At 58.3% G+C, this 26,051-nt stretch overlaps 1 protein-coding gene across 3 annotated transcripts; it reads right to left on the bottom strand.

Annotated features, from left to right (window-relative positions):
- Nucleotides 1-5,783: 5,783 nt before the first annotated feature.
- Nucleotides 5,784-25,563, bottom strand: RAB3IL1 (RAB3A interacting protein like 1; the record flags this gene model as incomplete). Of its 3 annotated transcripts, none has more annotated exons than XM_079708904.1 (10): nucleotides 5,784-6,012; nucleotides 6,843-6,909; nucleotides 9,615-9,714; nucleotides 11,203-11,315; nucleotides 11,410-11,538; nucleotides 12,749-12,967; nucleotides 13,634-13,711; nucleotides 13,795-13,890; nucleotides 14,306-14,558; nucleotides 25,412-25,563. In XM_079708904.1, 10 exons carry the CDS (start codon nucleotides 25,561-25,563, stop codon nucleotides 5,930-5,932), a joined length of 1,290 nt encoding a protein of 429 aa, XP_079565030.1. In that variant the 3' UTR covers nucleotides 5,784-5,929. The 3 variants fall into 3 exon arrangements, with proteins under 3 accessions (XP_079565030.1, XP_079565032.1, XP_079565031.1); XM_079708906.1 differs by lacking the exon at nucleotides 25,412-25,563 and adding an exon at nucleotides 12,013-12,159 and having other exon boundaries at nucleotides 14,306-14,380; XM_079708905.1 differs by lacking the exons at nucleotides 12,749-12,967; nucleotides 25,412-25,563 and having other exon boundaries at nucleotides 14,306-14,365.
- Nucleotides 25,564-26,051: the final 488 nt, after the last annotated feature.

The raw sequence follows: 26,051 nt of genomic DNA, 5'->3' as shown, positions 1-26,051 counted from the left end.
CTGGGCCCATGAGCCATGGCCGCTGAGCCTGCGCGTCCGGAGCCTGTGCTCCGCAACGGGAGAGGCCACAGCAGTGAGAGGCCCGCATACCGCAAAAAAAAAAAAAAAAAGTCTACAAATAACAAACGCTGGAGAGGGTGTGGAGAAAAGGGAACACTCCTACACTGTTGGTGGGAATGTAAGTTGGTGCAGCCACTGTGGAAAACAGTATGGAGATTCCTCAGAAAACTAAAAATAGAATTACCATATGATCCAGCAATCCCACTCCTGGGCATATATCCAGACAAAACTATAATTTAAAAAGATACATTGTGGGGCTTCCCTGGTGGTTCAGTGGTTAAGAATCCGCCTGCCAGTGCAGGGGACACGGGTTTGATCCCTGGTCCGGGAAGATCCCACATGCAGTGGAGCAATGAAGCCTGTGCGCCACAACTACTGACCCTGTGCTCTAGAGCCCGCGAGCCATAACTACTGAAGCCCGTGCACTTTGAGCCTGTGCGCTCCGCAACAAGGGAAGCCACTGCAATAAGAAGCCCGTGTACCACAACGAAGAGTAGCCCCTGCTCACCGCAACTAGAGAAAGCCCACATGCAGCAACAAAGACCCAAAGCAGCCAAAAATAGATAAAATAAGTAAATTTATAAAAATAAATAAATAAATGGTAGGGACTGTTTTTTATACAAAAGAAAAAAAAGATAATGTACCCCTATGTTCATAGCAGCACTATTCACAATAGCCAAGACATGGAAACAACCTAAATGTCCATTGGCAGATGAATGGATAAAGAAGATGTGGTACATATATACAATGGAATACTACTCAGCCATAAAAAAGAACGAAATACTGCCATTTGCAGCAACATGGATGCAGCTAGCAATTATCATGCTAAGTGAAGTAAGAAAGACAAAGACAAATATCATATGATATCACATATGTGGAATCTAAAATATGACACAAATGAACCTACCTACAAAACAGAAACAAAGTCAGGGACATAGAGAATAGATTGGTGGTTGCCGAGGGGTGGGAGAGGGTAGGAGTGGAAAAGTCTGGATTAGTAGATGCAAACTGGTATATATAGAATGCATAAACAACAGTAGGATAAGGTCCTACTGTATAGCACAGAGAACTTTTTTTTTTTTTTGCGGTATGTGGGCCTCTCACTGTTGTGGCCTCTCCCGCTGTGGAGCACAGGCTCCGGACACACAGGCTCAACGGCCATAGCTCACGGACCCAGCCGCTCCGCGGTATGTGGGATCCTCCTGGACCGGGGCACGAACCCGTGTCCCCTGCATCGGCAGGTGGACTCCCAACCACTGTGCCACCAGGGAAGCCCGAGAACTATTGAATATATTCAATATCCTGTGATAAACCATAATGGAAAAGAATATGAACAAGAATGTGTATATATGTATAAATGAGTCACTTTGCTGTACAGCAGTAATTAACACAACATTGGAATTCAACTATACTTCAATTAAAAAAAACAATAAGGTATCACACAGCCATTAGGATGGCTATTATCAAAAAACACCAGTGAGGGGCTTCCCTGGTGGCGCAGTGGTTGAGAGTCCGCCTGCCGATGCAGGGGACACGGATTCGTGCCCCAGTCCGGGAAGATCCCACATGCCGTGGAGCGGCTGGGCCCGTGAGCCATGGCCGCTGAGCCTGCACGTCCGGAGCCTGTGCTCCGCAGCGAGAGAGGCCACAACAGTGAGAGGCCCGCGTTCCGCAAAAAACAACAAAACAAAACAAAAAAACCAAACCAAAACAAAAAAAACCACCAGTGGAACAAGTGCTGGCAAGGATATGGAGATACTGGAACACTTGTACACTATTGGTGGCATTGTAAAATGGTGCATCTGCTATGGAAGACAGTATGACGTTTCCTCAGAAAACTAAAAATAGAACTACTATATGGGGGCTTCCCTGCTGGTGAAGTGGTTAAGAATCTGACTGCTAATGCAGGGGACACAGGTTCAAGCCCTGGTCAGGGAAGATCACACATGCCATGGAGCAACTAAGCCTGTGCGCCACAACTACTAAGCCTGAGCTCTAGAGCCCGCGAGCCACAACTACTGAGCCCACGTGCCACAACTACTGAAGCCTGCGCGCCTAGAGCCCGTGCTCCACAACAAGAGAAGCCACCGCAATGAGAAGCCCGCACACCGCAACGAAGAGTAGCCGCCGCTTGCTGCAACTAGAGAAAAGCCCGCGTACAGCAACAAATGCAGCCACAAATAAATAAATAAATAAATAAATATTTTTTTAAAAGAACTACTATATCATCCAGCAATCCCACCTCTAAATATCCAAAAGAAGTGAAAGTAGTGTCTCAAACAGACATCTGTACTTCCATGTTCATAGCAGCATTATTCACAATAGCCAAGAGGAGGAAGCAACCCAAATGTCCATCAACAGAGGGTGGATAAACAAAATGTGGTCTATGAGTACAATGGAATATTATTCAGCGTTAAAAAGGAAGGAAATCCTGTCTCAGGCTACAACACAGATGAACCTTGAGGACATTAGCTAAGTAAAATAAGTCAGTCATAGAAAGACAAATACTGCGTGATTTCACTTATATAAAATCTCTAAAGTAGTTATAGAATGGTGGTGGCCAGGGATGGGGGAGGGGGTTTGTTTAATGGGTACACAGGTCCAGATTTGCAAGATAAAATAGTGCTGGAGATCTGTTTCACAACAATGCAAATATACTTAACATTACTGAACTATACGATGAAAAACTGCTAAGATGGTAAACTTTGTGGGTTTTCACCACAATAAAATAAATGGAAAAAAAAAAAAAAGAGAAAGAGTGGGGCTGTAAAGGTCATTTAGTCTGATATTCCCAACTCAAAGATGAGAAAACTGAAGCCCAGAGAGGAGTGACTTGCCCAGGTACACAACCCTGGCAGGACCAAATCAGTACAGGCTTGGCAGATGGTAAAATGTGACACAGCAGCGCAATGTGTGAGGCCAGGGTGGGGCTGGGCTCAGGCTCGGTGACTGTGGTTGGTGCTGGCTTTTAAGAGGTGGCCACTTGTGCAGCACTACTGAGATAGACCTGAGTGGGTTATCTAGAAAATTCACTTAAGAGAACTCCCGTGTGGCTGATGTGAGCTAACCTTCCTCCCCCAACTCCAAAAGCCAAAGCCCTGAGCTCCCCCCATACCCACCCCCAGAAGCCTGCAGAGCAGGGGTGAGGGCACCCCTCACGGGGTAAAGGTAAGAAACAAACCGAGATTAAAATCCTGCTCCGCCACTGCCTGAGCCTGTTTCTACATCCCTGAAAAACAGGGAAGGACCTAATGCAGCATCCCGGACGGGGCAGGTGGTGAGTATAAAGCATCTAGGAAGCTGGCTAATACCGTGGGCTCTGGAGCTGGGCTCATTTATTCCTATTCTGGGGCCACCATTTCCTGTATGACCTCGTGGTGCCTCAGTCGATTCATCTGCAAAATGAGGAAAACAGTACCTCGTAGGGTTGTCCTGAGGATTAAGGGAATTCGTTCACTTAAAGGGCCTGGAACTAGCCCTGGGACACAGTAAGTGCTCAGCTATTAGGTATTGTTGGGAGATACTGACGCCAGAGTGTAAGGATCACAGGCACCCCCCAGGCATCTCAGCTACCCTTTGCTCACCTTGCCCGACCTGGGCCTGACGACAGGAAATGCTATTGCAGGGGCAGGCTGAGCACATCTGGCGTGGGGATTCTCTGCCAGGTTGCCTGAAATGTTGCCTGGTGTCTCCTTGGCACTGGGTGTGGCTGGACCAGGAGCACAGAAGCTCAGGGCAGGAATGGGCAGCTCCAGGGCCCAGACCTTCATCCTCCCTTGTCCCCTGGCTGACCCAGGACAGAAAGATCTTACTGGTATGCAGGAGAGGGCATAGGTGACTCCATATAGTGTGGCAGGATGCACCCTTCCCTGACATCCTCCATCGCCTTCCTTCTTTTACTTCCTCCATCTGACACCGTGGATATCACCCGTGCATTGTTTTTATTGCCAGTCTCCCAGTGACAGTCTCAGCTCGAGCGAGGTACCCCCTGCACCAGGAACAGTGTCTGGCATATGAGTTGCCCAGCGTTTGTTGAGTGAATGAATGAACGTCTGTGACAGGAGGCCTAACCAGTGAACATCCGAGAGGGCTGGGGAGACAGAAGGGATTCAAATCACAAGTGGAGTAGCGGGGAGGGCTGGGAAGAGAGGGAGAGTCTTGGAGGCGGGAGAGCAAGAGGGAAAAGGCTACTGGCTGAAGAGAGTGATAGGGTGGGGGGGCCTTGACCTACCAGCTGAGTGGCCCCAAGGTCTCAGGTCAACAGAGAAGTCCCCTCGAGGGATCATCAGCCCCAGTAAATACTGACCCAGAAGCTGCTACGCCCCACCCCCACAAGGAAGGACACCAACTGGCCTGGGCCCACATCCCTACTTGAGGGGAGGGGATCAGGCTCCACAAGACACCTCCCAAGGCCTACCCTGGGTCCTCAGAGGACCGGGCCATCCACCTTCTTCCACCTCTGACTACTGTCCCTTGACCAGGGCGGGGAAACCAGAGCTACCACAGGCCTTGCTGTGCAGCTGGCAGACATCACCAATCAATCCTGCCTTGCCCTCCACGCACGCACGCACCAGGCAGCCTTGATGCTCCGACTCTGAGCTCCAGGCTTCCGTGACACTTGGCAGGGAGACGGCAAGGGGATCTGCCCAAGATCCCCTGTGAGGCAGCGACAGAGCCCCCGTTCTCCTGGCAGCAGACCACTTCTCGGGAGAGGAAGCTGGGCTCATCCCCCAATAACCTACTGCCCCACGGGACACTGGGGAGGACTCGGTTGGTGCTCCCTCCAGCAATCCCTTCAGGATTTGGGTTTAATCCCAAGCACGAGGGCGGGCAAGGAAAGGATTTTGTTTCATTCCTTCAGATGCCCAAGCCTTGGCCCAAGCCCCAGGGCGCAGGAGTGAAGGCGCGTGGCTGCCTGGCCTCTACCAACAAAGCCGTCCTTTATTAAATAGAGATCGCGTTACATTCCATTCAGAGGAGGAAATCGGACGTGGTGAGGGATGTGTCCAGGTTGGACCCCGGTACTGAGTAGGCTGCGAGGGGGGAGGAGGGGCCCGGGTCCTGCCTGCCCCACCCCAGTCCTGTGTACGGGGCTGGGCGATCTCAGCCTCTGTCGTCTGAATGGCCATCCACAGCTGAAAAAAGGCCCGGGCATCCTGAGGCCTGTCTGTGTGTTACTTTGGGAGGAAAGTGCCCCAATCCTCCCAGCAGTGGTGGGGGCAAAGGCTCCTTGCAGCATAGGGCTCAGCTGGAGGGAAGGAGGAAGGTCGAGAGGGCGGGAGGGAGGAGGGCCCCTGATACATCTTAAGAATGTTTTGGGGTCATTGTCAGGCAGATACAGGATGGAGTAGAAGACAGCCAGCGAGGCCCCCGTCTGCCCCGTCCGCTCCTCCTAGCTCTCCGGCCCTTGGGCACAGCAGGCCCACCTGGGAACGAGGTGAAGGATGGCCACAAGGGGGTGCTGGTGCCCAGGGCTTGGGAAAGTGGGGGTGGGGAGATACCCTGGAGATCTTGCCAATGAGGCACCTGCAGGCAGCAGCTCCTGGGACTGGGGAGGGGGTGCTGGCTGCCCCAGGGGTGCCCTCCCAAGGGCTGAGCCCCTTTGTACGGCTCCCAGCTCCTTGGTCTTTGGTGCTTTCTATAAAGTCTCCTGGTGGCTGTAGTACTACAAGGGAGAGGTCACCTCCTGAGGTCCTGTCCTGGGATGGACGTTTGCTGCCGGCTCAGTGCTGCCTCCATGGCCTGGCCATTTGTCCCTCTGTTCAGCTTCTGGCTCAGGGCTGGTTCTAGGACCCCGTGTGTCTGTCTGTCTCTCCTGGGGCAGGTGTTGGCTCCAGCTCAGAGCCCCCCTCCAGGCCTGGGCCATGACCTAGGCCTCCTGGGGGAAGAAGCCAAGCTTGGCCAGCGACATCTCCTTCCTCAGCCTTGTGATCTCCCAGAACATGGGCTCCGCTGCAGGAAGAGAGAGAGGGTGGACAGCTCGGTGCCCAATCAGGGTCACCTCAGGCAGATGGCCTGGCCTCTCCCTTGGCTTTGGGCAGGGCAGCTGGCGGGCACCCTAGGACTCCCCAGTCCCTCAGGACAGATCTCGGTGAGTAGCCGGACCTCTTTGAGGTTCCACTCTGAGGGCTTGCAGCCCAGGAGGCATGGAGGTGACGGTCACCTCCACAGCCTGACACGCACACGCATGTACACACTGCCACACACTGGGACAGGCTGCAAATGCTCTCCAACCCCTGCTCCCGGGGCTCTCCAGCGACCCTGTGCAGGGCTCATCCCCGGCCTGGCAGAATGGGGGCAGGGGGACAACGGGTGGACAGAGGACTTGTTGGGCAAGGGCGGGGAGTGTCTACAGGGGGAGGTGGGCGAGCCGCGTCCAGCCACCACTTGGAGGCCCCCGCGGCGGGAGAGGGGAGGAGATTCACAGGGGAGGCCCCATCGTGTAGGCCAGGCCAGTAACAGGAATGCCGTCGCTACAGGCCCGGGGGACTGGAGAGGTTTCTGAACGGGAAAAAGCAGCTGGATCCAGGTATGTGGGGGCATCAGGCTGGTTCTCCCCGTGAGGCAGAGCCCAGGAGGCTCCTTCCGCTCTTCCTCTCTCCACAGGGCTCAGCAGCAGGAGCTGCCGGATCGCTTTGCTAATCTACGACCTTCTCTCTCTTAGAGACCTCGCTCCGACGGGGGGCAGCAAAGCCCTGGGGTTGGCCCGGCCGCCCCGCCCCTCCCCGCTCCGCCCTTCCCCTCCCGGGCGCCACCCCTAGCGGCCACCAGGGGGCGCTCACCGTCCTGCCGCACCAGGCCTTGCTGGATGTAGCGGATGTAGGTGAAGAAGTTGCACACGGCGGTGATCTGCGGGCAGAGGGGGCAGGGTATGACACCCCCGGCCCTCACACTTGCCCCCCCAAAAAAAAAGCCAGGGCAGATCGAAGACCAGAGCGGGAAGCCCCACGTCCTGTGAGACTCAGATAACTCTGGGCTCTAACATTACAGCCAACAGCAGCAATACTAGTACTCCTAATAAAAACAATAGCGACAACTAAGCGTAATCAAGTACGCGTATCCGGTGCGGCAGACGTGCCTATCATTACCAGTCTACACGTGAGGAGAGCTGAGGCTCCAAGAACGACCCCACAACGACTGCGGAGGCCATGGAGCCTCCATTTATTAAGTGGCTGAGCTGAAAGATGAAACCGGGCAGGCTGCCTAGAATCCACGCTCCCCTGAGGGGCCTGCTTGCTCTGGCTAGTGGAGGCCCCGGCCAGCCAGGCCTTACCAGGTGCTATTCGTAACGCCAGGAAAGGTGAGGGGATCAGAAGCTGCTCACCCGGCTGCCCTGGATCCCCACCTGAAGCCCTCAGTCTGACCTGAAGCCTGCTCCGTGCAGGCCCTGCGCCAGGCACTGGGGACCCTGAGCTGGCTCAGACCTGATCTCTGTCACGAAGACTCTCATACCGTGGAGAGGGTGCTGTTAGTGCCCTTCCCAGGCTCCTTCCCCAGGCTGGGGCCCCATGTCCCCACTGCTGAGAGTGTTGGTTGCTGATGCCTGCTGGTGCCCCTCTGCACCTCATACCCTCACAGACTTCAGCCAATGACTGACAGGCATCTGGGGTATAAAAGGCCACGCCCTTGCCTCAGGGTGGAACCCACTCTGGGCTCCAGAGCCCCTGTGGATCAGGCTGAAGCCAGACTCCAGCTGAAGCCTCACCTTTGCCTGTCCTTCCCTCCACACCCATTCTGCCTCCTGAGAATCGCACACAATCTCCATCTTAGGCTCTGCTTCTAGGGCACCCAACCTAAAACAGGGTGGAAGGCAGCTGGCAGCTGTGCCCACAACTGCCCATACTGAATATCCAGCACTTTGGGGGAGGGACATCAAGTGTGTGGGGGTCACAGGCTGGGGAGTGGAGAAAGCTGAGGGAGGGGCGATGCTCCTGCTGGGCCCCCAAACACCCAGGAGCCCTTGCCAGGAGGACAAAATTGGGTGCAGGGGGTTGGTGGCCCTGGCAAAGGCAGGGAGGTGTGAGAGAGGCCAGGTGAGGGGACTAAACCAGTGTGGCCAAGGTGCCGCCTGGGAGGGCTGAGGGGCTGCGCAGGGCCGGATGGGATGAGCAGGAGAAGCTTGAGTCCCAGGCCCTGGCGTTGCTCAGTGGCCAGCAGGCCCTACCAGAGGCCCGTGAGCAGGGAATGGGGGGAGCAGTGAGGCTCTCTCCCCAGGGCTGCGCTTTGGGGACAGAACTTTCTTCTCCCTATGGATTCCACACTCCTTGGTCTCATCAGGGTGGGGACCACATCCTAGAACTTCACACCCTTCCCCTCTGCCTTCCCAGCTCTGCCCAGGACAGCAGACACATAGGCCAGGCAGAACAACGTTCTAGATGTAATTTTCTAGGCATGGGAGCATCTGGCACAGATCCCCTGGTTGGGATCAGAAAAAAACAGAGGTGACCCATGGCCACCGAACAAGGCTCTGGCACAGATGCAGGGGGTGGAGACTGCAGCAGTAAGAGATGGATCCAGGATGGGGAGACCTCAGGTCTCGGCTGGGTGGCCTGGGGTGCACCCCTTTCCTTTCTAAGGCTCAGACTCCCTCTCTGTAATGGGAGCTCAGCTCGCTGCTGGGGGATTTGCCGGAACAACATGCTGGGCTGCCCTGCAGAGGCTGTCAGGACCAGACAAGCTGACTGTGCTGGTCAATCTGCTGCCTGATGATGAGGCCATTTGCCCACTTTAGTCCCATCAGGCACCTCTAGTAGGTCAAGGGGAGGAGATGGTTCCTCTAAGAGGACCTTCCACACCACGTCACCTTGGCACCAAGCTTCAGAGTTTTCCAAACTTTTGTTCTTTCCAATCTTCTTCACTGTCTTTGAAGGGATAGAGGAACGGGGTCCACCCCACCCTCGTCCCAGCTCAGTGAGGCCCCTTGATCCAGTGACCCTCACCTGGGTCACTCGGCAGGTGAGGGCAGAAGCTGGGATTCCTGGAGGCCCCTCAGAGCCCACAGCTGACTGTCAGCCTTGTGTGACAGACGAGCCTCAGAACCTTCTCCAAAGCCTGGGGCCGGAGCCAGGAGTCAGGAACTCTAGTGTCACTCCCTTGATTAGGTTATATTAAATGACAGAGCTGATGGGTGTCACTCCCATGATTACTTCTCGGCAAGCAAGAAAATGGCTACCTCAGTCCTTCAACCACAAGGAACTGACTTCTGCCAACAACATGTGAGCTCAGAAGAGGACCCCAAGCTCCAGAAAGGATACAGCCGCTGATACCGTGACTGCAGTCCATCAGGCCCTGAGCAGAGGACCCAGCTAAGCTGTGCCCAGACTCCTACCCAGGGAGTCTGTGAGATAATAAATCGATGCCACTAAGTTTATGGTAACTTGTCACACAGCAATAGCAAACAAATACACTGGCTTGGCTGCGTGGCCCAAGTCATTCTCGTACCTCTCTGAGCCTGTGCCCTGCTCTGTAGATTGTAGGTTGTGCAGCCTGGGGCTCAGAGTCCCAGCCCAGGGAGCCTCTGAGGAGCCAGGTAACACTCCCATTGGATGACTCACTCTGGCCCGGGAGGACGGTGAGATGTAGTAGTGGCTCTCGGAGTCCCCAAGCCGGATTCGGTGACGACAGGCGCAGGCCAGGCCACTCAGGGCACATGTACTAGGGAAAAGCAGACCTCAGGACCATGGGGACGGCTGGGGCTCGCCCACCCAGCTCATCCAGGGAGGATGCAGCAGCCAGAGAAGGCACAGAGGGAGGGGGAGGCAAACACACATCAGGGCGGGGCCTGGCATCCTTTCCCCCCGTCCCAGCTTCCCAAGGAGCCTGGAGCCAGGCCAAGGAGGGGGGCAGTCTCAGAAGTCCCTGGGGGAGACCTTTAAACCAAGCTGGACCCCATCCCTCAACCCCTCACCTCACCCCTGTTGGACAGGAGAGCTTGGTCAACCTCAGGCCAGGTGTACCAAAGCTCCACCCACTGCCGCCCCTAAAAATGCTGCCCCCTACCTTCCTGGGGCCCTCAGACCCAGTCACCCCTTCCTCCTAAGCAGGAGAACTAAGCAGGAGTCTTCTCTCTCCTCCACTTAGGTCACCAAGTCCCCAGGCTAGATTCTGCCAATAGGACCTTTTGCCCGGATGCCCTCAGTTCCTTCCAACCAGAGTTCTGCCTCATCTCCGCCTTTCTTCTCCATGTGACAGCCAGGGGCTACTCCAAAAACCCACATCTAGCCCATTACCTTTCCCTGCTGCTTCCCTACTGCCCAGGAAATAGTTATGCAGAATCCCGAGTAAAGGAAGGTTAAATAGGCTCCTTGGTTGCAGGACTTATCAGAGCCTTTGCTGCCTCCAGGTTCACTGTGACTCTGATTGGACCAGGGAACCCTCTTTTCAGGGAACGTTAATCGATGATTCGTGAAATGCTGGCCTTAGTGGGTTAAAGCCCAAACCTCATTTGAGGCCCTTCACATTCTGGCCCCAAACACCCTCTGTGGCCTCAGCCCCAACTCCATGCCCACCCACCCCACTGCTCCGCCCACCGACCCAGTGGTGTTTCCATTAATATTCCAGCTTCTCATACCTCCACTTATGCTGTTGCCTCTGCCTGAAAGGTCCTTCCCTGCTGGGCAAACTGCTATTCATCTTTCAAAACCCGGCTCAAATGTTCCCCTCCGTGACAAGGCTCCCACCCAGGGGCCTCCCTCGCAGGCCCCAGTCCCTGCCCTTGCTCCATGCTGGCAGTTTTGCTCGCTGCTGGCCCTGCCCAATGCCAGCTGAGAAGCAGGGGGGACAAGATGCCAGGGCCATCGGGTCATTGTCAGGAGGTGGAGTGAAAAAATGACATCACTTACGTGTCAATCGGGGCCCGGAACCCACTGTGGGGGAGAGGGGGTAGGAGAGGGATGCACGTCAGGCCAGCCAGGAAGTGGGAGACCCCGGCTCCATGACTAGGGGCAGCATGTCTGCCAAAAATGCCTCCTTGCCCTGCGCGGAGGCAGCCACTGTCCCTCTCTGGTCAGGTGCCCCTGCCCACCCCCAGGTCCCACTGCAGGACCCAGAAGGCAGGCCTGAGGCTCAGTCCTCCCTGGCCACCCCCTTGGTGCAGCCCAAGGCTATGCGGGCCTTTCCCAGGGGGCAGGGCGCTAAGCTTACTTGGTGCGGCCACACTCGACAGCGGCCACCTTCACCGCGGGCAGTGTTTGCGAAGCCACGGGCTCGATGGTGAGCGTGTTGTCCTCCACGGCGGCCCGTACCAGGGCTGAGAGCTGCGGTAGAGCAGGGCGGAGCGGGAGGTGGTGAGGGGCTGGCCGCCGGCTGTGGGGCCGGGCCCCCCGGCGGGCCGCCCTCTGCCCGCCTCACCTCCTGCACGGTGAAGTCCAGGCAGGGGCCCACGTCCTCCCGGTACACCCTTTCCAGGAAGGGGGAGGTCTTGTCCAGGGTGGGCGATTCCCTCCAGGCCTGGAACTCTGCAAACAGGGTCGTGTCCACCTGTGGGGGAAGGCGAGCCGGGTGGGGGGGTCAGGGCACTGGGGGGCCAGCATGGCAGAGACAGGGAGGATGCAGGACAGGCCCCAGCGGGCCTGTCCCCTGTAGCCATGCAGGGGAGCCGAGTCCCAGAGAAGAACTCTTCTCTTCCCCTCGCACAGAAGAATTTAGATTCGGAACTCAAAAGTCACACTTCCAAGTGTGTTGGAGGTGTGTTGCCAGTTTCTTGGCCTAGAGAATTAGACTTGGGTCCAGGTTCTCATTCTGAAGACCCTCGCTGCCTCCTTGAGGAGGGAAAGTTGGAGAGTGACCCTGCAGGTACCCGCAGGTACACACAGGGACCTGCTGGGACGCACAGCACACACAGGCATGCACACACGGAACGGAACACACACAACCTGCTGGCTGCCCTGGGGCACATGCAGAGGGAGAGGCTGGGAGGGGGCAGGGGAAGCGGCCCCTCTCCGGAGCCTTTACCTGTCGGGAAAAGGAGAGAGAGGTAGCAGAGGTGGGGCCCACGGGCAGCTCCCCAGGCGGGAGCTGCCAGGCCGGCTCGTAGGTGAGGTGAACCGCCTTGCTGGGGACCACGCAGAGGAGCAGGGAGAGGAGGGGGGGCAGCCTGGGCTGGGCCGGCAGGACAGACAGACAGGTGCACAGAGACAGACAGACAGAGGAAGGAGATTATTAGAGTCCGGCCGGAAGCTTAGAGCTCAGAAGGGAATGGAGAGGCCTGGCCCGCGCCTCCTCCCTGGATGCTCGGGAGGCCTGGGGCAGGGCAGAGCTGGGGCCACCTTGGCATCAGAGACTCCAGGAAGCTGAATCCCACTACAGCCTTCAGGGGCGTCCGCTGGGTGTAGCCCTGAGCTGAGCTCCTGACGTCCACGTCCTGTGGCCCCAGGAAACCCCATTTACGCGAGGAGACTGAGGTGCTGACAGGTGGCTTCACTTGCCCAAAGACCCATGGCCAAGAACATCACAGCCATTGTCCCGCCTGGACCAGGTACCCCATGTACCCTACTGAGGGCCAAACACTTCATATCACAGGGAATTCACTCAGCCCTCACAGCCAGAGGACACAGAGGCCCAGAGAGGGTAGGACAGGCTCCTGGTCACACAGCGGGGTTCAGGCGGGTCCCCACTGGGCACCGCTGCCTGGCTGACAGTGGGCACTGCCTCCCTTTCCTATGACCACTGCCTGCCCGCTGCCCCTCACCTCTTTGCCCTCCTTGTCCGGGGTGAGGGCGTGTCCTACCACGGGGCACACGGCGGGGCAGAGGGCGCTGCTGGTGCTCTTATGACGCAAGTGGCCCTTGCGGGGTCCGGCCTTGGTGGGGCTGAGCAGCTGTGGGTGGAGCTCGCGGTTAGGAGAGGCTGGTGTGGACGTGATGACCAGTGTCTTCAAGGCTGTCACCTCTGCTTGCAACATGTCGATCTGGCCGGGAGAGATGGCTGTCAATATTAACCCAGGGCTGAGGCTGCCCCGGCTGCCACTGCCTGCCACCCCAGCTCAGGAAAGACCACCCTGAGCACCTAACACCACCTGTTATCTTCGGAACAGCCTCTGAGTTGGGGGCTGAGATACCGATTCCATAGATTGGGAAACCGAGGCTCAGAGGAGACACAGCCTGGCTGAGGTCATACTGGGAGCCAGGACTCTGTTAGGTGCACGTATCTGGGAGCTGGCTGGGTCTCCCACTGAGAGGCCCCCAGGGGCCAGGAACAGCCCAGCCCTCCCATTTTACAGATGTGTAAATGGGCTCCAAGGGATAAAGCTACTTGCCCAGGCTCACATAGCCAGACTGAGGTTTCTGCTTTGTAAAGGGGGTATGGGAGGACGGAAAAGAAGTACAACGGCCACAGGATCCTCCCAGCCCCTGAAAAAGCCCCAGGAAGGTCTCCGTGATACAGCAGAAACACAGGTCGAGTCCCAGGGAGCTGGGCTCCCACTCCAGCAGGCACGTTTCAGTGGGGCCATCTCAGATGCCTCTGCCCCTCCCTGCTGGCCCCCCAGTCCATGCGAGGCTCCGATCGGGTAGCGGAGGCCGGCGCTCGCAGGGCTCAGAGGTGGGCAGGAGGTCTGGGCCGGTGCGTGCCTCACCTTGCCCCGCGTCTCCTTCAGCTGCTTTTCTGACGCCGCCTGCTTCATGTTGGCTTCTCGGACCATCTTGTGGGCTTCCTGGGAAGAGGGAAGGCTCCACGTGAGGGGGAGGTGCGGACGGACGCCCAGCTGCCCCGCCCTCTTCTCGCCCCGCTCCGCACCTCGAACAGGCTGGCCGTCAGCTCCTCCAGCTCCCGCTCCAGCTGCCCGCGCACCCTGCACAGCCGCTCACACTCCGCATCCTTCAGCTTCAGCTCCTGCGGGGCGGGCGTGGGCACGAGGGAGGGCGCTGTCAGCCCCCCAGCGGCCCCGGGCCTGGCGCCACTCCCGGGGCCGCCTTATGTGCGCCTCAGGGCCCCGAGCTTGCTTCCTCTGTGCTTCTACAGATTAGAATGCTTTTTCCATTTAGCTCAGAGCGTGAAGTTGAACCCCAACTGTCAGTTTGTTAGAGCCTGGGTCCGGTTTTCAGAGATGTCATGACTTCTAAAAGTCATTTAAAAGTCACAAGAAAAACTGTTTCTCCTTTGTTTGGGCTGCCCTCCTGCCCAGCACAGGCCTGGCATGTAGGTGGCTTTGACAGGAACGTGACGTCTCTGGGCGTTGCGTGAGAGCCCACAGCCCCTCAGGCCGGCCCCTCACCGCCCCCACCCCGCCCCCGCCCTCAGAGCCCACCTTCTGGGCTTTGTGCAGCTCCTCCTTCAGGAACTCTGAGCCCTTCTCTCGGATCTCCATGGAAGAGCTGCGCAGACGCAACACGTCCAGCTGGGTGGCCGCAGGGTCCTCCTCGCCTTGGGCTTCCTTCCCTGCAGGGGTCTCCACCAGGCTTCCCAGGGACTCTCTGTGGCTTTTGCAGGGGCCCACACTCTTCCAGGGGACTGGGACAGCTTCAAGGGGCGGTGGGTGGCCCTCGTCCGGGTGGGGCTGGCTGTGAGGCAAAGAGCAGATACAGGGTGGTGTCCCGAGAGGCCTGGAGAGCTGAGGCCAGGGACCAGCCTTGGGCAATGCACCTGCCACTCTGGGCCTCAGTCTCCCCATCTGTAAAATAGGCCATCACGGGGGTTGTCACAAGGACAGAATGACCAAGCACAGGGTCTCCTGGGGGCAAGGACAGGACTCATTCATCTTTGTCAACCATCCCCTCCAGGCCAGGACCACAGTAGGTGCTGAGCACACAGCAGGTGCTTGTTTGCCCAGCAGATATTGTAAATGCATCCCTGTCGAGAGCCTGAGTTTCCCCCTGTATAAAATGGGGACAATCCCAATGGCCCTACCTCAAGGGTCACTGAGTGGATCAGAGATGTGCAGAACACCTCGGCACACGAGATGATTAAGTGGGAACTGCCTTCATTGCTACTGCTCATGCATATTTTATGCAAATTCCACCCCATTTAGGGTGGACCAGAGAGGAAGGACCTAGCCAGGGCAGGCAGGGCCAGCTGAGGCAGGAAGATTCTGCAAACAGCCTGGGCAAGGCAGCCCCACTTCCTGCCCTCTGGACCGTGTAGGGGGGCAGTCCCAGCTCTCTGCTTGGTCTGCCTTGTGACCTCAGGCAAACACTCCCTCTCTCTGGGCCTCAGGACCCTCCTCCCTCTGAAGCTGAAGACCCTAGAGGTGGTGCAGGGTGGGGGCCACCAGCCTCTGCCCACCTCCCATCCACGCGCCCCCCTTCGCAGCAGACCCTGAGGAGGGAGGGGAGGAGAGGGCTGGGCCGTGGTGGTTTGTGCCAAGACAGCACCCTGGACTCGCTCACTCAGCAAAAGCTGGCGGCTCCTGAGCCAGCAGCTTCTGAGCTGCAGTGGCTGGGCCGAGGCTGGGGGCTGGGCTGCTGATAGCAGTGGGGAAGTGGAGGGGAGGGGGCCAAGAGGGGCCCACACGGGAGGGAGGAAAGACAGGGCCAAGGGGTCATGAAATTCAGGATCGCGGAGGGGAAGTAAGACAAGGCTAGGGTCTGTCTGGTCCCACCTCCCTGTCTTCTGGACCCTGGGACAGTCACTAAGCAGCCCCGGAGCCTCAGTTTGCCCTTAGGTAACACAGGGCAGCCAGGGACCCCAGCTATGAGCCCATTCCCGACCCTCCGCATGGCCCTGTCCAGCTGCCCAGCCCAGCCTGTCGTCTGCTGGAACTGGCCTGGAGTGTGGCCTCAAGGTTCCTGGGGCTGAGTTCTGCCTTGCTAGGACGTGGGACTTTGATGAATAAAGTGGGAACACACACCCACCACTCCATCAACAGTGTTTATGAAGGACAGGGGTCTTTCCTAATACCTTGCTTGGGGGGGTCTAGTCGGTAAGGGGGGGTCCCTGAAGCTTAAGGGTCTCTGGCAGTACTGTGGCAGCCCCAGGCTGGGGTCTGCACCCAGGGGACTCATGGGGGTGCTCTGCCCGTGTTATCTCATTTAAAACTCTAAGCAGCATTCGTGGTATTGTTCCCATTCTACAGGTGAGGGACGGATGCTCAGAGAGGTAATGGGACTTGCCCAGGGCCACAGAGCTAGTCGGTGGCACTGGTGGGACAGGTGGCCAGGTCTTCAGCCCAGGCCCAGCGGACAGGCAGGTGGGGTGTGGGCCACAGAATTTTGCATCTGCCTTGGGATCAAGGGCCGCTGGGCCCAGGGGCATCCAGGAGGCTCCTCCCTGGCTGTGACAGGAAAACCTGACCCAATTCCAGCCCAAACTGGCTCCCAGGAGGGAGGCCAGGACTGGGGGAGCTGTGGCTGAGAGCACAGGCCAGTCGGGCACGGCCGGGTCCATGCCAGCCTCTGACCTGGGGTCCACGCGAGCCCCTGGGAAAGTTGCTGAAATTCTTTCAACCTGCTTCCCCGCCTGTGGGATGGCGGTAAAACCTGCAGGGACGCACTGAGAATCCAATGAGGAAGTCACTGGCTACAGCGCCAGGTAAATAGTGGGCTATCTGCCAGGTACCTCCACCACCTCCACCATCCCTGCCCAGGCTCTTGTGTCCTGCACCTGAAACCCCAGGCCCTGGGGATGTACCCACTGTGGGAACCTGGAGGCCTGGGCCCCAGCCCCACTTCCTCAGTTGAGAGAATGGCCATAGTCACTTAGGCTTGGTGGGGACCCCATTTCGGGATTGCCCACTACAAAAGAATGAGCAGGAACTACAGGCCAAGGGCAGGGGTTGACTCAGGGACAGCACAGGGCACAGGGCAGCATCCCAGGTCTCAGACACCTAGCCCCATAACAAGGACCACCCTGACATTGCCAACACCTCCTGCCTAGGGGAACAAGGCCACCAGCCCCTCCCAAGAGGCCTGAGCTTCGTCCACCAGTGTGGTCTTGGCCTCTGGCCACAGTGAAGGACTCTCCAGCTGGTCCCAAGGGCACGGGCTGGGGGTGCGTCCAGACAGCCCCCATCATTTTCCTAACAGGCTCACTTTGGCCTACTTCTGGGGGGATGGCGCCCTATTTTGCAGCCAGAGGAAACAGTGGTCCAGGGAGGCCTGAGACAGAGCATGATACCCTCCCCGCTCCCTGGGGGAAAAGCCCACGAGCAAATCCTCATGGCAGAAGGCATGGGAACAGCAGGACCACCCTGTGGTCACCAAATGCCCAATGCCTGGGCCAGGGGTGCAGAAGCTGGAGGGAAGGAGGGTCCACCCTGTACTGAAATCTGCAGACCCTGCCACTCACACTTCTGGGCTATGAGGCCAGCTCCTGTGACTCAAAGTTCAGATGAAGGAGGGACCCCAGGCCCCTCGGGTCCACCCAAGCCAGAATCCGCTATCTTCCACACACTTCAGTCTCCTAGCCCAGAGGCCCGAAAATCCGGGTGTGAGCGCCTGGGGGCTGGGGAGCTCACTCCTTGGGCGAGCACGGGTTACCACTGGAGTCCTGCTGCTGTGCGCCTCCCCTTCCAGTCCAGGTCCACGGCCCTGTGCACAAGCCTTCTCGGACCCCATTCCCTGCAGACACAGAGTTCAGTGTCCAGGACACGCAGCAGGGCCGGCTAGGAAGGGGTCTGTTCAGTTAGGGGGGTGGGAGATACTAAGAGTCAAGGTCAGAGGTAGGTGGGGGCAGCCAACATCCCCCATCCCGAAGCCAGCTCTGCAGCCTAGAGCCCAGGGCAGTTCATACAGGAAAGGCCCCACTGGGTGACTTCCCCAGGAAACACACAAGTCAGGGGAAAGCAGTAACCTCAATCCTCACCCCCCAGGCCACCCCTAGGAGGGCCAGCAGGGCTTTTGTCCCCAAGCAGAAAAAATGGCGAAATGAGGACCACTCCTGGATTCTATGGTCCCCAGTCACCCAGCAACCCCACTGGGCCAGGAGGGCCTGAACGGAGCCCACTCCCGGGGCCAGAAGGACCCAGGTAGCGTCCTGCATACCCTTTCCCAGCCCCAGCCCAACCAGCCAGCCATGGGGTCCTCCTGCCCTAACCTCCCCTTCTCTGCCCCCCAGTGCCCAGGTCACCTCTTTGAGTTAAAGACCCCTCCCCTGTGCTAACAGGCACAGTGGATTCATTAAGCAAGCAGCGGGGAAGCCAGTGAGGGAAGCACTGAAAACCGGGGGAAGGAGAGGGTTGGGAGGGCAGACTGGGACCCTCACCCTCTGCCTGGGGCCACCAAGCCCGGGTTCCAGGGCGACTACAGCTGGTCTGGTCTGCAGGAATTCTGACCCAGGGCCCAGCTCAGGAACAGCCATGGCACAGGGGCCCGGTTCAGAATCACGCTCATACCCTTATGGTCGGTCCAGTAAGCCCTGAGGACACTGAGGCTGACAGGCAAGTGACTCCCGTCCAGAGGCCAAGGGATCCCAGGAAAGGTTTCGTGTGTTGGGTCCCCGACCAACCAGCAAGCCCAGCCAGGCTCAGCCTACGGAGTGGCCAAGCCTTCAGCTCCAGACCCACAAACAGATCAGATTCTCAAGCTCCTGTTCACGTCCACGCCAGCCCACCACTCCACATCTCCACAGACGTCATCATGTGTTAATTTGCGACGCTGCTACAGGGAGATGCTCTCCCCAGCCCAGTTTGAACGACGAGGCACCCGAGGTTCAGAGAGGGATGGTGACCTGGCTGGAACACACAGCAAGGAAGTGGCAGTGGGGAAACTGAACCCAGAGTCCAGGCACTAGTGCATCATGTGAACTGTCACCCAAAAAAGTCAGGACTGGCGGAAAGGGGATGAATGGTGGTTTCAGAGAAGTGAGGCAGGATGCAGACGGGGGGTTTGAGGAAGTTTGAGATAGTGCTCAAGTGGTGGTGGTGCGGTTCCACCCAAGGCTGCTGTTCTAGCCAGGCAGGCTCTGGACTGGGAGGGGACACACAGAGGGGACACACAGAGACAAAAGACTTGGGCGGGGGTGGGGAGGAAATCGGGGAGGACCAGGGGCTGGAGAGAGGAACAGAACAAAAGTTGCAGTAATTAATATAATGAAAAACGGAGGACAAGGTGAATGAGAACAGCAGTGCCCACGACATGACTGTGGGACTGGAAGGGGGTCTTTCAGGGAAGGGAAGGGGCGTGGCTGAGGCATTTGGGAAGTGGTGGCTGAGGGTAGGCACCAGCCCAGAGGGAGCAGCTGCAGCCCTGAGCCTGGATGAGGGATGGGTGAGAGAGGAGCTGAGGGCCAGAGAGCCAACCTGGAGACCTGAACAGGAGCCATCAGAGGGGCTGGAGGGGAGGGTTCCAGAAGAATGGGAGAACAGTGTCATACGTGGCAACAGAAGAATGCCGGGAAGTGAGCCGAGCGGGACCCCCAGTATAGGAGACGGTGGGCCTGGACCGCTCCAGGAAGGGGGAAGCAGGTGTGTGCCTGGCAGGACAGACAGCAGGAGGGAGGAGGAGGTCAGGAACAGCTTCAGGGTGGTAAGCGGGGAGGTCAGAACACCTGAGGCAGGTGGGCCAGGCCAAGCCTCTCCCTGCCATAGCCCCAGGCCTGCCAGCCCAGCCCAGCGCAGCCCAGCCCTGATGAGGGAGAGAATCCAGCCCTGTGTCTCCACCGGAGGTGGCACAAGGCCTGAAAGGGTGGAGGGCTCCCTCCTCTACTGAGGTAGAGCAGGGCACGTGGCACACACCTCACATCTGCCTGTTCAGTCCTAGAAGAATCTGACACCCCAAGCCCTCAAACATCCAACACATATGCAGTGAGCAGCTACCGTGTGCCAGGCACTCCACCGGCCCGGACCCACCCAATGTGCACAGATTCTGGCAGCCACATCACCAAGCCCCCTTCTCATCACAGTTGAATTCATTTTGCTTCCCTTCCCCCACCCTGTTGGGAACAAATCCCGTGTGGGGAGAGTCTAAGACAAGCAGGACTCTACTGAGCGCCACAGACAGATGTGCTGATTAAGGGACAGCAGGAAAGACATTTCCATCTGTTGAGGGGGAGGCGGGAGGTAGTTAAATCATGGAGGGCTTCCAGGAGGAGGTGACAGTGAAGGTCGCACAACCCCTTTCTCCTGCTCTTGACCCTGGAGCCCCTAGGCCATACTTCAGATGCCATTTCAGAGCCTGGAGTTCCCTGTGACTTACTCCTTAAAGGCAGGACCTCACAGATCCAAGCTCCTTAGGATAGCCAAGGCCCAGAACAGTTAGGTGACTTTCTCAAGATCTCACAGCCCATCTGTAGTCCTGCAGCTCCCCAGCATCCTGCCTGCAGCAAAGACACAGTCCCCCATCCCTGGGAGGTTGGGGTGGTCTTTCTCATTCCTGGGCAGTCTATCAGAGCCTATCCCTCCCTTTCTAGGGAGGTATGATTAGCCCCATCTGTCAGATGGGGAAACCGAGACTGAGGGGCTACACCAACGTCATGTGGCCACTTAGTGGCAGAAAACGAGCCCAGAACCCAAACTCTCGGCTCTGATCACCAAGTCTCAAGTGCCCAGCACTGTGTTAGCAGCAGAAGTACCCCAGTCGCCATCCTCACCCCATCACCACGAAGCTGGCTTTGCACCCAAGACTACGGACAGGGGACACTGTGGGGGAGGGGGAGGGGGAGGGGAGCAGTCCTGTTCTGGGGGAGCCACCTCTGGGTTCTGAGTTCAGGGCCCACACTCAAGGAGTCCCAAGGAAGAGGGTCCACCTGAGCTCCTGTAGAGTCCTGCCACTTCCACCCACCCCAGGGGAGCAGCCCTGGGTCCAGGGCCAAGAAGGTGAACTGGCACTATGACCTGGCCATTAACAGAGCAGTCACCCAAGAGACATATCTCTGTTGTCTTCCAGGTAAGGAAACCAAGCCCCATGGGCATCAATGGCTTAGCCAGAGTCACCAACTCCTCACCCCTCCTAGTCTAGGAGGAAGGATCCCAAGTATGCACTCGCCCAGAGTTGTCACAGCAGCTCAGTCAGTTACCTGGGCAGGTGCGACCTGAGCAGCATCCCTCCCAGCTGCTGCTGGGGTCTGCGTGAGCTCCTAGGACCCCAGGACCCCAGCGGGTGCTGGCAGCTTGGCCCCTGCCTCCAACATCCAAGTAAGGGGGCCCTGAAAAGGCAGAGCTCAAGGTAACCCCAAAACTCTGCCTCTCACTCCCCAGATGCCCAGCTCCTCATTCTGCCCCTCATGCTTTCCCTCTGCATTTATGAAGCACCTACTATGTGCTCTGCACCCAGCTACACCCTGGGGGATCCAAGTAAGCCACACTTAGGATCAGGCGGGGGTCAGCTTGGTAGCCTGGTCCACCAAGAAGGGTCCTGGGACTCTTGGATCCAGTCTTTAAAGTGAGCATCCATCTACTGGCACCTCCCAGACTTGTCTGTCTGGCTCCAGCCTGGACCCCTCCAGGAAAGGACGCTCTCTGGGCCTGGATTACCTCCACCACACAACCCGCACGTTTCACCTTGAGGCTCAGGGCAGTGAGGCCATACTCTCAAGATCACACAGCAACTCTGTGGCTGTGTTTTGCCTGGGTGCACCCAACACAAGGGGTCACGAGCTTCCTCCAGAAGCTCCTCAAGCACGGTTTACCCCAGGTGGGATCGCCCTGACCTCTCCAGCTGTCACCAACCCACCTCAACCTTCTCCATAAGCTCAGTCTCCTTCCCCCAGGGCGCAATTCCACAAGAATCCAGGCTCTGCTTAACTCTCTCCCTTTAAGAGTCTCACGTGTCTCCACACCTCACCCCTACCAGGAGCCCATTCTCTCAGGAGCCCCTGCTGGGGATGACTCCCCAGCCCTCCCCTAGCATCTCAGCTCGAACTCCGACTAGGTGCCATGGAATAAAGTGGCTCCAGCCTGCATCAGAACTCTCCAGCCTGCCAGCCTCTCCAGTGGGGCTTCCCTCACTCCCCGGCTATGGCTGGGAGGAGCCCTGTCCTGGGACCACCCATCTGGCCCCGTTCTTTCCAGGAGTACAACCCACCCCCACTCTGGCCACATCTCTGCCAGGACCTAGTCTTTCCAGGCTATGGGGAGGAAGAAGTGTTTACCCAACTCCATGAGAAGGCCACAGCTTTTTTGCACATACAGGAAAAGGGTCCCACACCTGCTTGCCCAGGGACTGGGACCACCCCTGAGAATCAAGGAACAGATATGGGTACTGGAGCCACTAGTCCAGGGCCCAGAGTCTGCGCTGCACCCCTCCAGGCTGCAGGGAGGTCCCACCCACCTTTGAGCTCAGCAGGTTCCAGGAGCCCCAGATGGAAGTTCACTAACTTGCAAGCGAATGTGGCAGAGACCCAGTCCCCCCTTTCGCAAATGCACTGCTTTTCAAGGGTTCACTCAGCCTGAGGGTCCCTCCTCTAGGTGCTTATCCCAGGCTTACTCTGGCTTGCACTCCGCCGCACACCCCCCTGCCTCTATCTCACTTGCGCTCCGGACAAGCTAGGAGTTGGCGCTCTCACTCCGGGACGGTCAGCAGCCCACCCTTCACAATTCCTGCCCCCAGAGAGACGCCCTGAACCTTCCATGCCGAATGTCCTTCCACCCCAGTCGCGAACAGGCTCGCCAGTCCTCGTGCTACAGCACGGACAGGGATGCGGGCATAGAGCACCTCCCGGTAGGGGTGCACACATTGCAGGGACACCCCCCCGCCCTCACCGTCCCACCCCCGGAGGCAGCCGCGGCTCAACCCCGCGCGGACCTACCCGCTCCACATACTGGCGACTCGGGGCGCCCGGGCGTCGGTTCCCCGCGCCGCCGCCGCGATCGCCCAGCGATCTCCCCGCGCCGCCCCCGCCGCGTCCCCGCCCGCAGCCGACTCCGCCCCGGGCCAGCCGGGCTGCCCCGCCGCCTGTCAGTCTTGCCCGCTGCCTGTGGGTCTGTGCGGCCCGGGCTCGCACCCCGGCCCCCAGTCCCTCCGCGACCCTGCCCTCGGCGGGTCACGTGGCCGAGGGGTGGCCCGAGGACACGTGCCCTGCCCCGCCCCTCCGGCGGCCGACGCGGAGAGCTCGCGCGCGCTCCCGGCCCAGCCCTGCTCCGGCCGCCCGCCCCGGACAGTACGACGGCCCGAGTGGGGGAGGAGCCGGTCCCCATCATCCTGCGGCCAGCACTGCTCTCCGACGCTCCCAGCTTACTCTGCTCCAGACATCCGGCGCCCAGCGCGGCGCAGCGCAGCAGTCTCCCAGGACCACCCCTGCTCAAGAGCCTACCATGGTTCCGGGCTTTCAGCTCCCAGATTCTTAGCGGACAGTCACTCAAGGCCGGCAGACACCCTCCCACCCCCTCACCGGGCCCTCCGGCCCTCACTCCTTCCCTGGCCTCCCTGCTCTGCGCCTGTCTCTGGGCAGCTTCCCTCCTGGTGAGAAGGGGGGCTGACCCCAAAACTAGTTTTCTCCCTCCTACTGAGTGCTTTTTCTGAGGGAGGCCCCACCTTTGGCCCAAGTCTCCAACCCCAACCCCGCCCCTCCCCCCTCAACCAGGGGCCTCCCTTCCTGCTCTGAACAGATACTGCCCATCCTTACCTTTGCCCACCATCTACTCTTTGGGAGAATTGCGCGCGCGCACACACACATACACACACACACACACACACACACACTCACACACACACACCTGTCAGGTCCCACATCCTCTGCAAATTCCCTGAACGCTGGTCTAGCCTGTCCCTCAACCCCTCTGTCCCTCTGTCACCTTTCCTGAGCCCTGACCATCAGCCTCAACTTCAGCCTGGGGCTGAGCCAGTGAGAGCATAACCCCGCTTCTCTCCTGCCAGGGACCATGGCTCCCAGCCTCCGTGTCTAGAGGAGGCCTGGGAGGATGGGAGGAAGTACTTCCCTTCCAGATATTGCTAGAACTTGGGGCACTACCCTCAGAGCCCGAGCTGGGGCCCCAGGCTTGAGTTTGTCAGGTCTTCATCTGGGGCACACATTTTGAATGCATGCATTCAACCACCCCTTCTTTGCACAAACTATGGGCCATACAAGGGCTGGGGACCCAAAAGGAAACTGCATAGACACAGGCTCTGTCCTCCTGGGGCTCCAGTACGGTGGAGAGATGTGGGGTGGGGACCTCCACTTCCAGGGCCACTGCCTGCGCAGGGCACACCTTGTGAAGTGAATGGTGTCTTAGTTCAAACTAGAGAACGGTACTCCTTTCCTAAGTGGGCATGGCCCACGCCAAGGTACAGGACTTGGTGAGTGGAGGGCAAGCCAGACTTGATGTCTGGCTCTCATGCCCCCTTGGCTGGTACCTTGTGCAGTGCACAGCCTGGACAGCCCTCTGTGACGTCCTTTTCATTCCGCCCAGACCTCCTTCACTCTGAGGGCAATTGTTTCCACAGCTGTGGTTTCCCAAGGGCAGGGACCAGGTCCTCCTTGGGGCTGTGTTTCTCCACCCACGGCAGCCCAGCCCATCCCAGGGTCTGGCCCAAAGCAGATGTCATTATGTTTGTTGACGAATCTTTCTCCAAATAGTCTTGAGCAACTGCTGTCTCCCTGGACCTTGCTCTGTTCACTCTTTAGAGGAATGGGGAGGGGATGACACAAAAGGAGCTCAGAACAGGGCGCTTACCCTCCAAGTCTTCACCAGCCCAGGCGGGAGATAAGACCTGGTCCAAGTCGTGGTAACCCGGACTGGTGGGAGATAAGGGTTGGAGGGGGTGTCAGTCCAGGGCTATGGCCCCAGAGGAAAAGTCCTCAGTCCGGGAGGACTGGTGGGCTGGGGAGACTCTTGAGCGAGGCTTCGAAGGACAAGTGTGGGGTCACTGTCACCACCCCCATTACTAGCCAAAAATATCCCATGATCTATGCAGCTGCTTAGGACTCCCAAGGCCTCACTAGCTCCTCCCACAACTCCTCAGTTGAAAAGGATGGGCTCAGAGAAGTTACGGAACCTGCCCAATGTCACACAGCCAGGGATGGAGGGGCTGTGACCCCTTATACCGGTTTTCTGAAAAGACAGCCCAGAAACCAGAGGGCTCTCTGGCAGCCGCAGCTACATGCTGTCGGGCGACAGGAGGAGCCTACTAGGGGCCTGACCGGCAGGTGGGGAGGAAAAAATAAAAGGTGTGTCCTCTGCCCCCAAGCCACTGCCCTTCCAAAACTTCCCCCCTCACCCCTGTCATCCTTATCCCCAGCCTGGCAGCCTTGGCCACAGACCCATCCAGAAGACTGCCAGCCTAGATGACCCAGGCCCTGATTCCAGGCTTCAGTTCACTGTGTGACCAAGAATGAGTGTCTTGCCCTCTCTGAGCCTCAGATTCTACATCTGTACAACCACCAAGTTGGACAAGACAATCAGGGCCACTCCTGGTGCTGACCTTGTAGAATGCTCGTGAAATTCCTCCTAGTTCTATGCCAGTCCCCCGTCTGGAGCCCCACCTCTCACCCCTCCCCCAATGCCCCTGTTGAGTGGCAAGATTCCCCCATCCCCTCCGCTCACCTGTCTGTGTCCCAGGGCTGCTCTCCCAAGTTGCCGTGGAGTGCAAGGCCCAAACCTGATGGGGCGTAGCGGACAGTCCCTGAGCTCATTGCCAGGAACACAGGGCATTTTTCTCGGGCAGGGCACTTAGTGCGCTCCTTAGCGGGGTCCATGGCTGGAGGGCCAGACCGAGAGTCCCTCTGGAGACTGCCAGGCGGGGAGGTGTCAGGAGCCTTCTCCCCACTCCCAGGCTGAGACTCACACTAACCTTTGCTATCTCTGAGGAGCAGTGGCCTGTGGGGGAGGCGCCTCCCAGACAGGCCTCTATCTCCTTAAACCCAGTAATTATTAACTCCCGTGGCTCAGCGGGCAGCAGATGATGCTGGGCCCCCCTCCTAAGGAAGGTGAGATACCTTGAAGGGAGGTGGGAGCCTCCCTCTACATACCCAAGGCCCCAGGTTCTTACGGGGCCCATGGATGGGGCTGCCTGTCCTCTCCCCACTCAGGTTGGCAAGTTGAAAAGAGCCCATCCAGCTTTGACTCTGTCACTAGTTGGCTGTGTGGCCTTGGGCAAGGCCCCCGCTGCCCTGTGGTCCCTGGTCTCAATATCCCCTTAAAACTATTAACTACCAGCAAAAAGGGACCAGATGGTGTAGCAGTT

Source organism: Hyperoodon ampullatus (assembly GCF_949752795.1).
Source record: "Hyperoodon ampullatus genome assembly, chromosome: 7".
Lineage (NCBI taxonomy): Eukaryota > Metazoa > Chordata > Mammalia > Artiodactyla > Ziphiidae > Hyperoodon > Hyperoodon ampullatus.
This window is presented reverse-complemented; position numbering and strand designations above follow the sequence as displayed.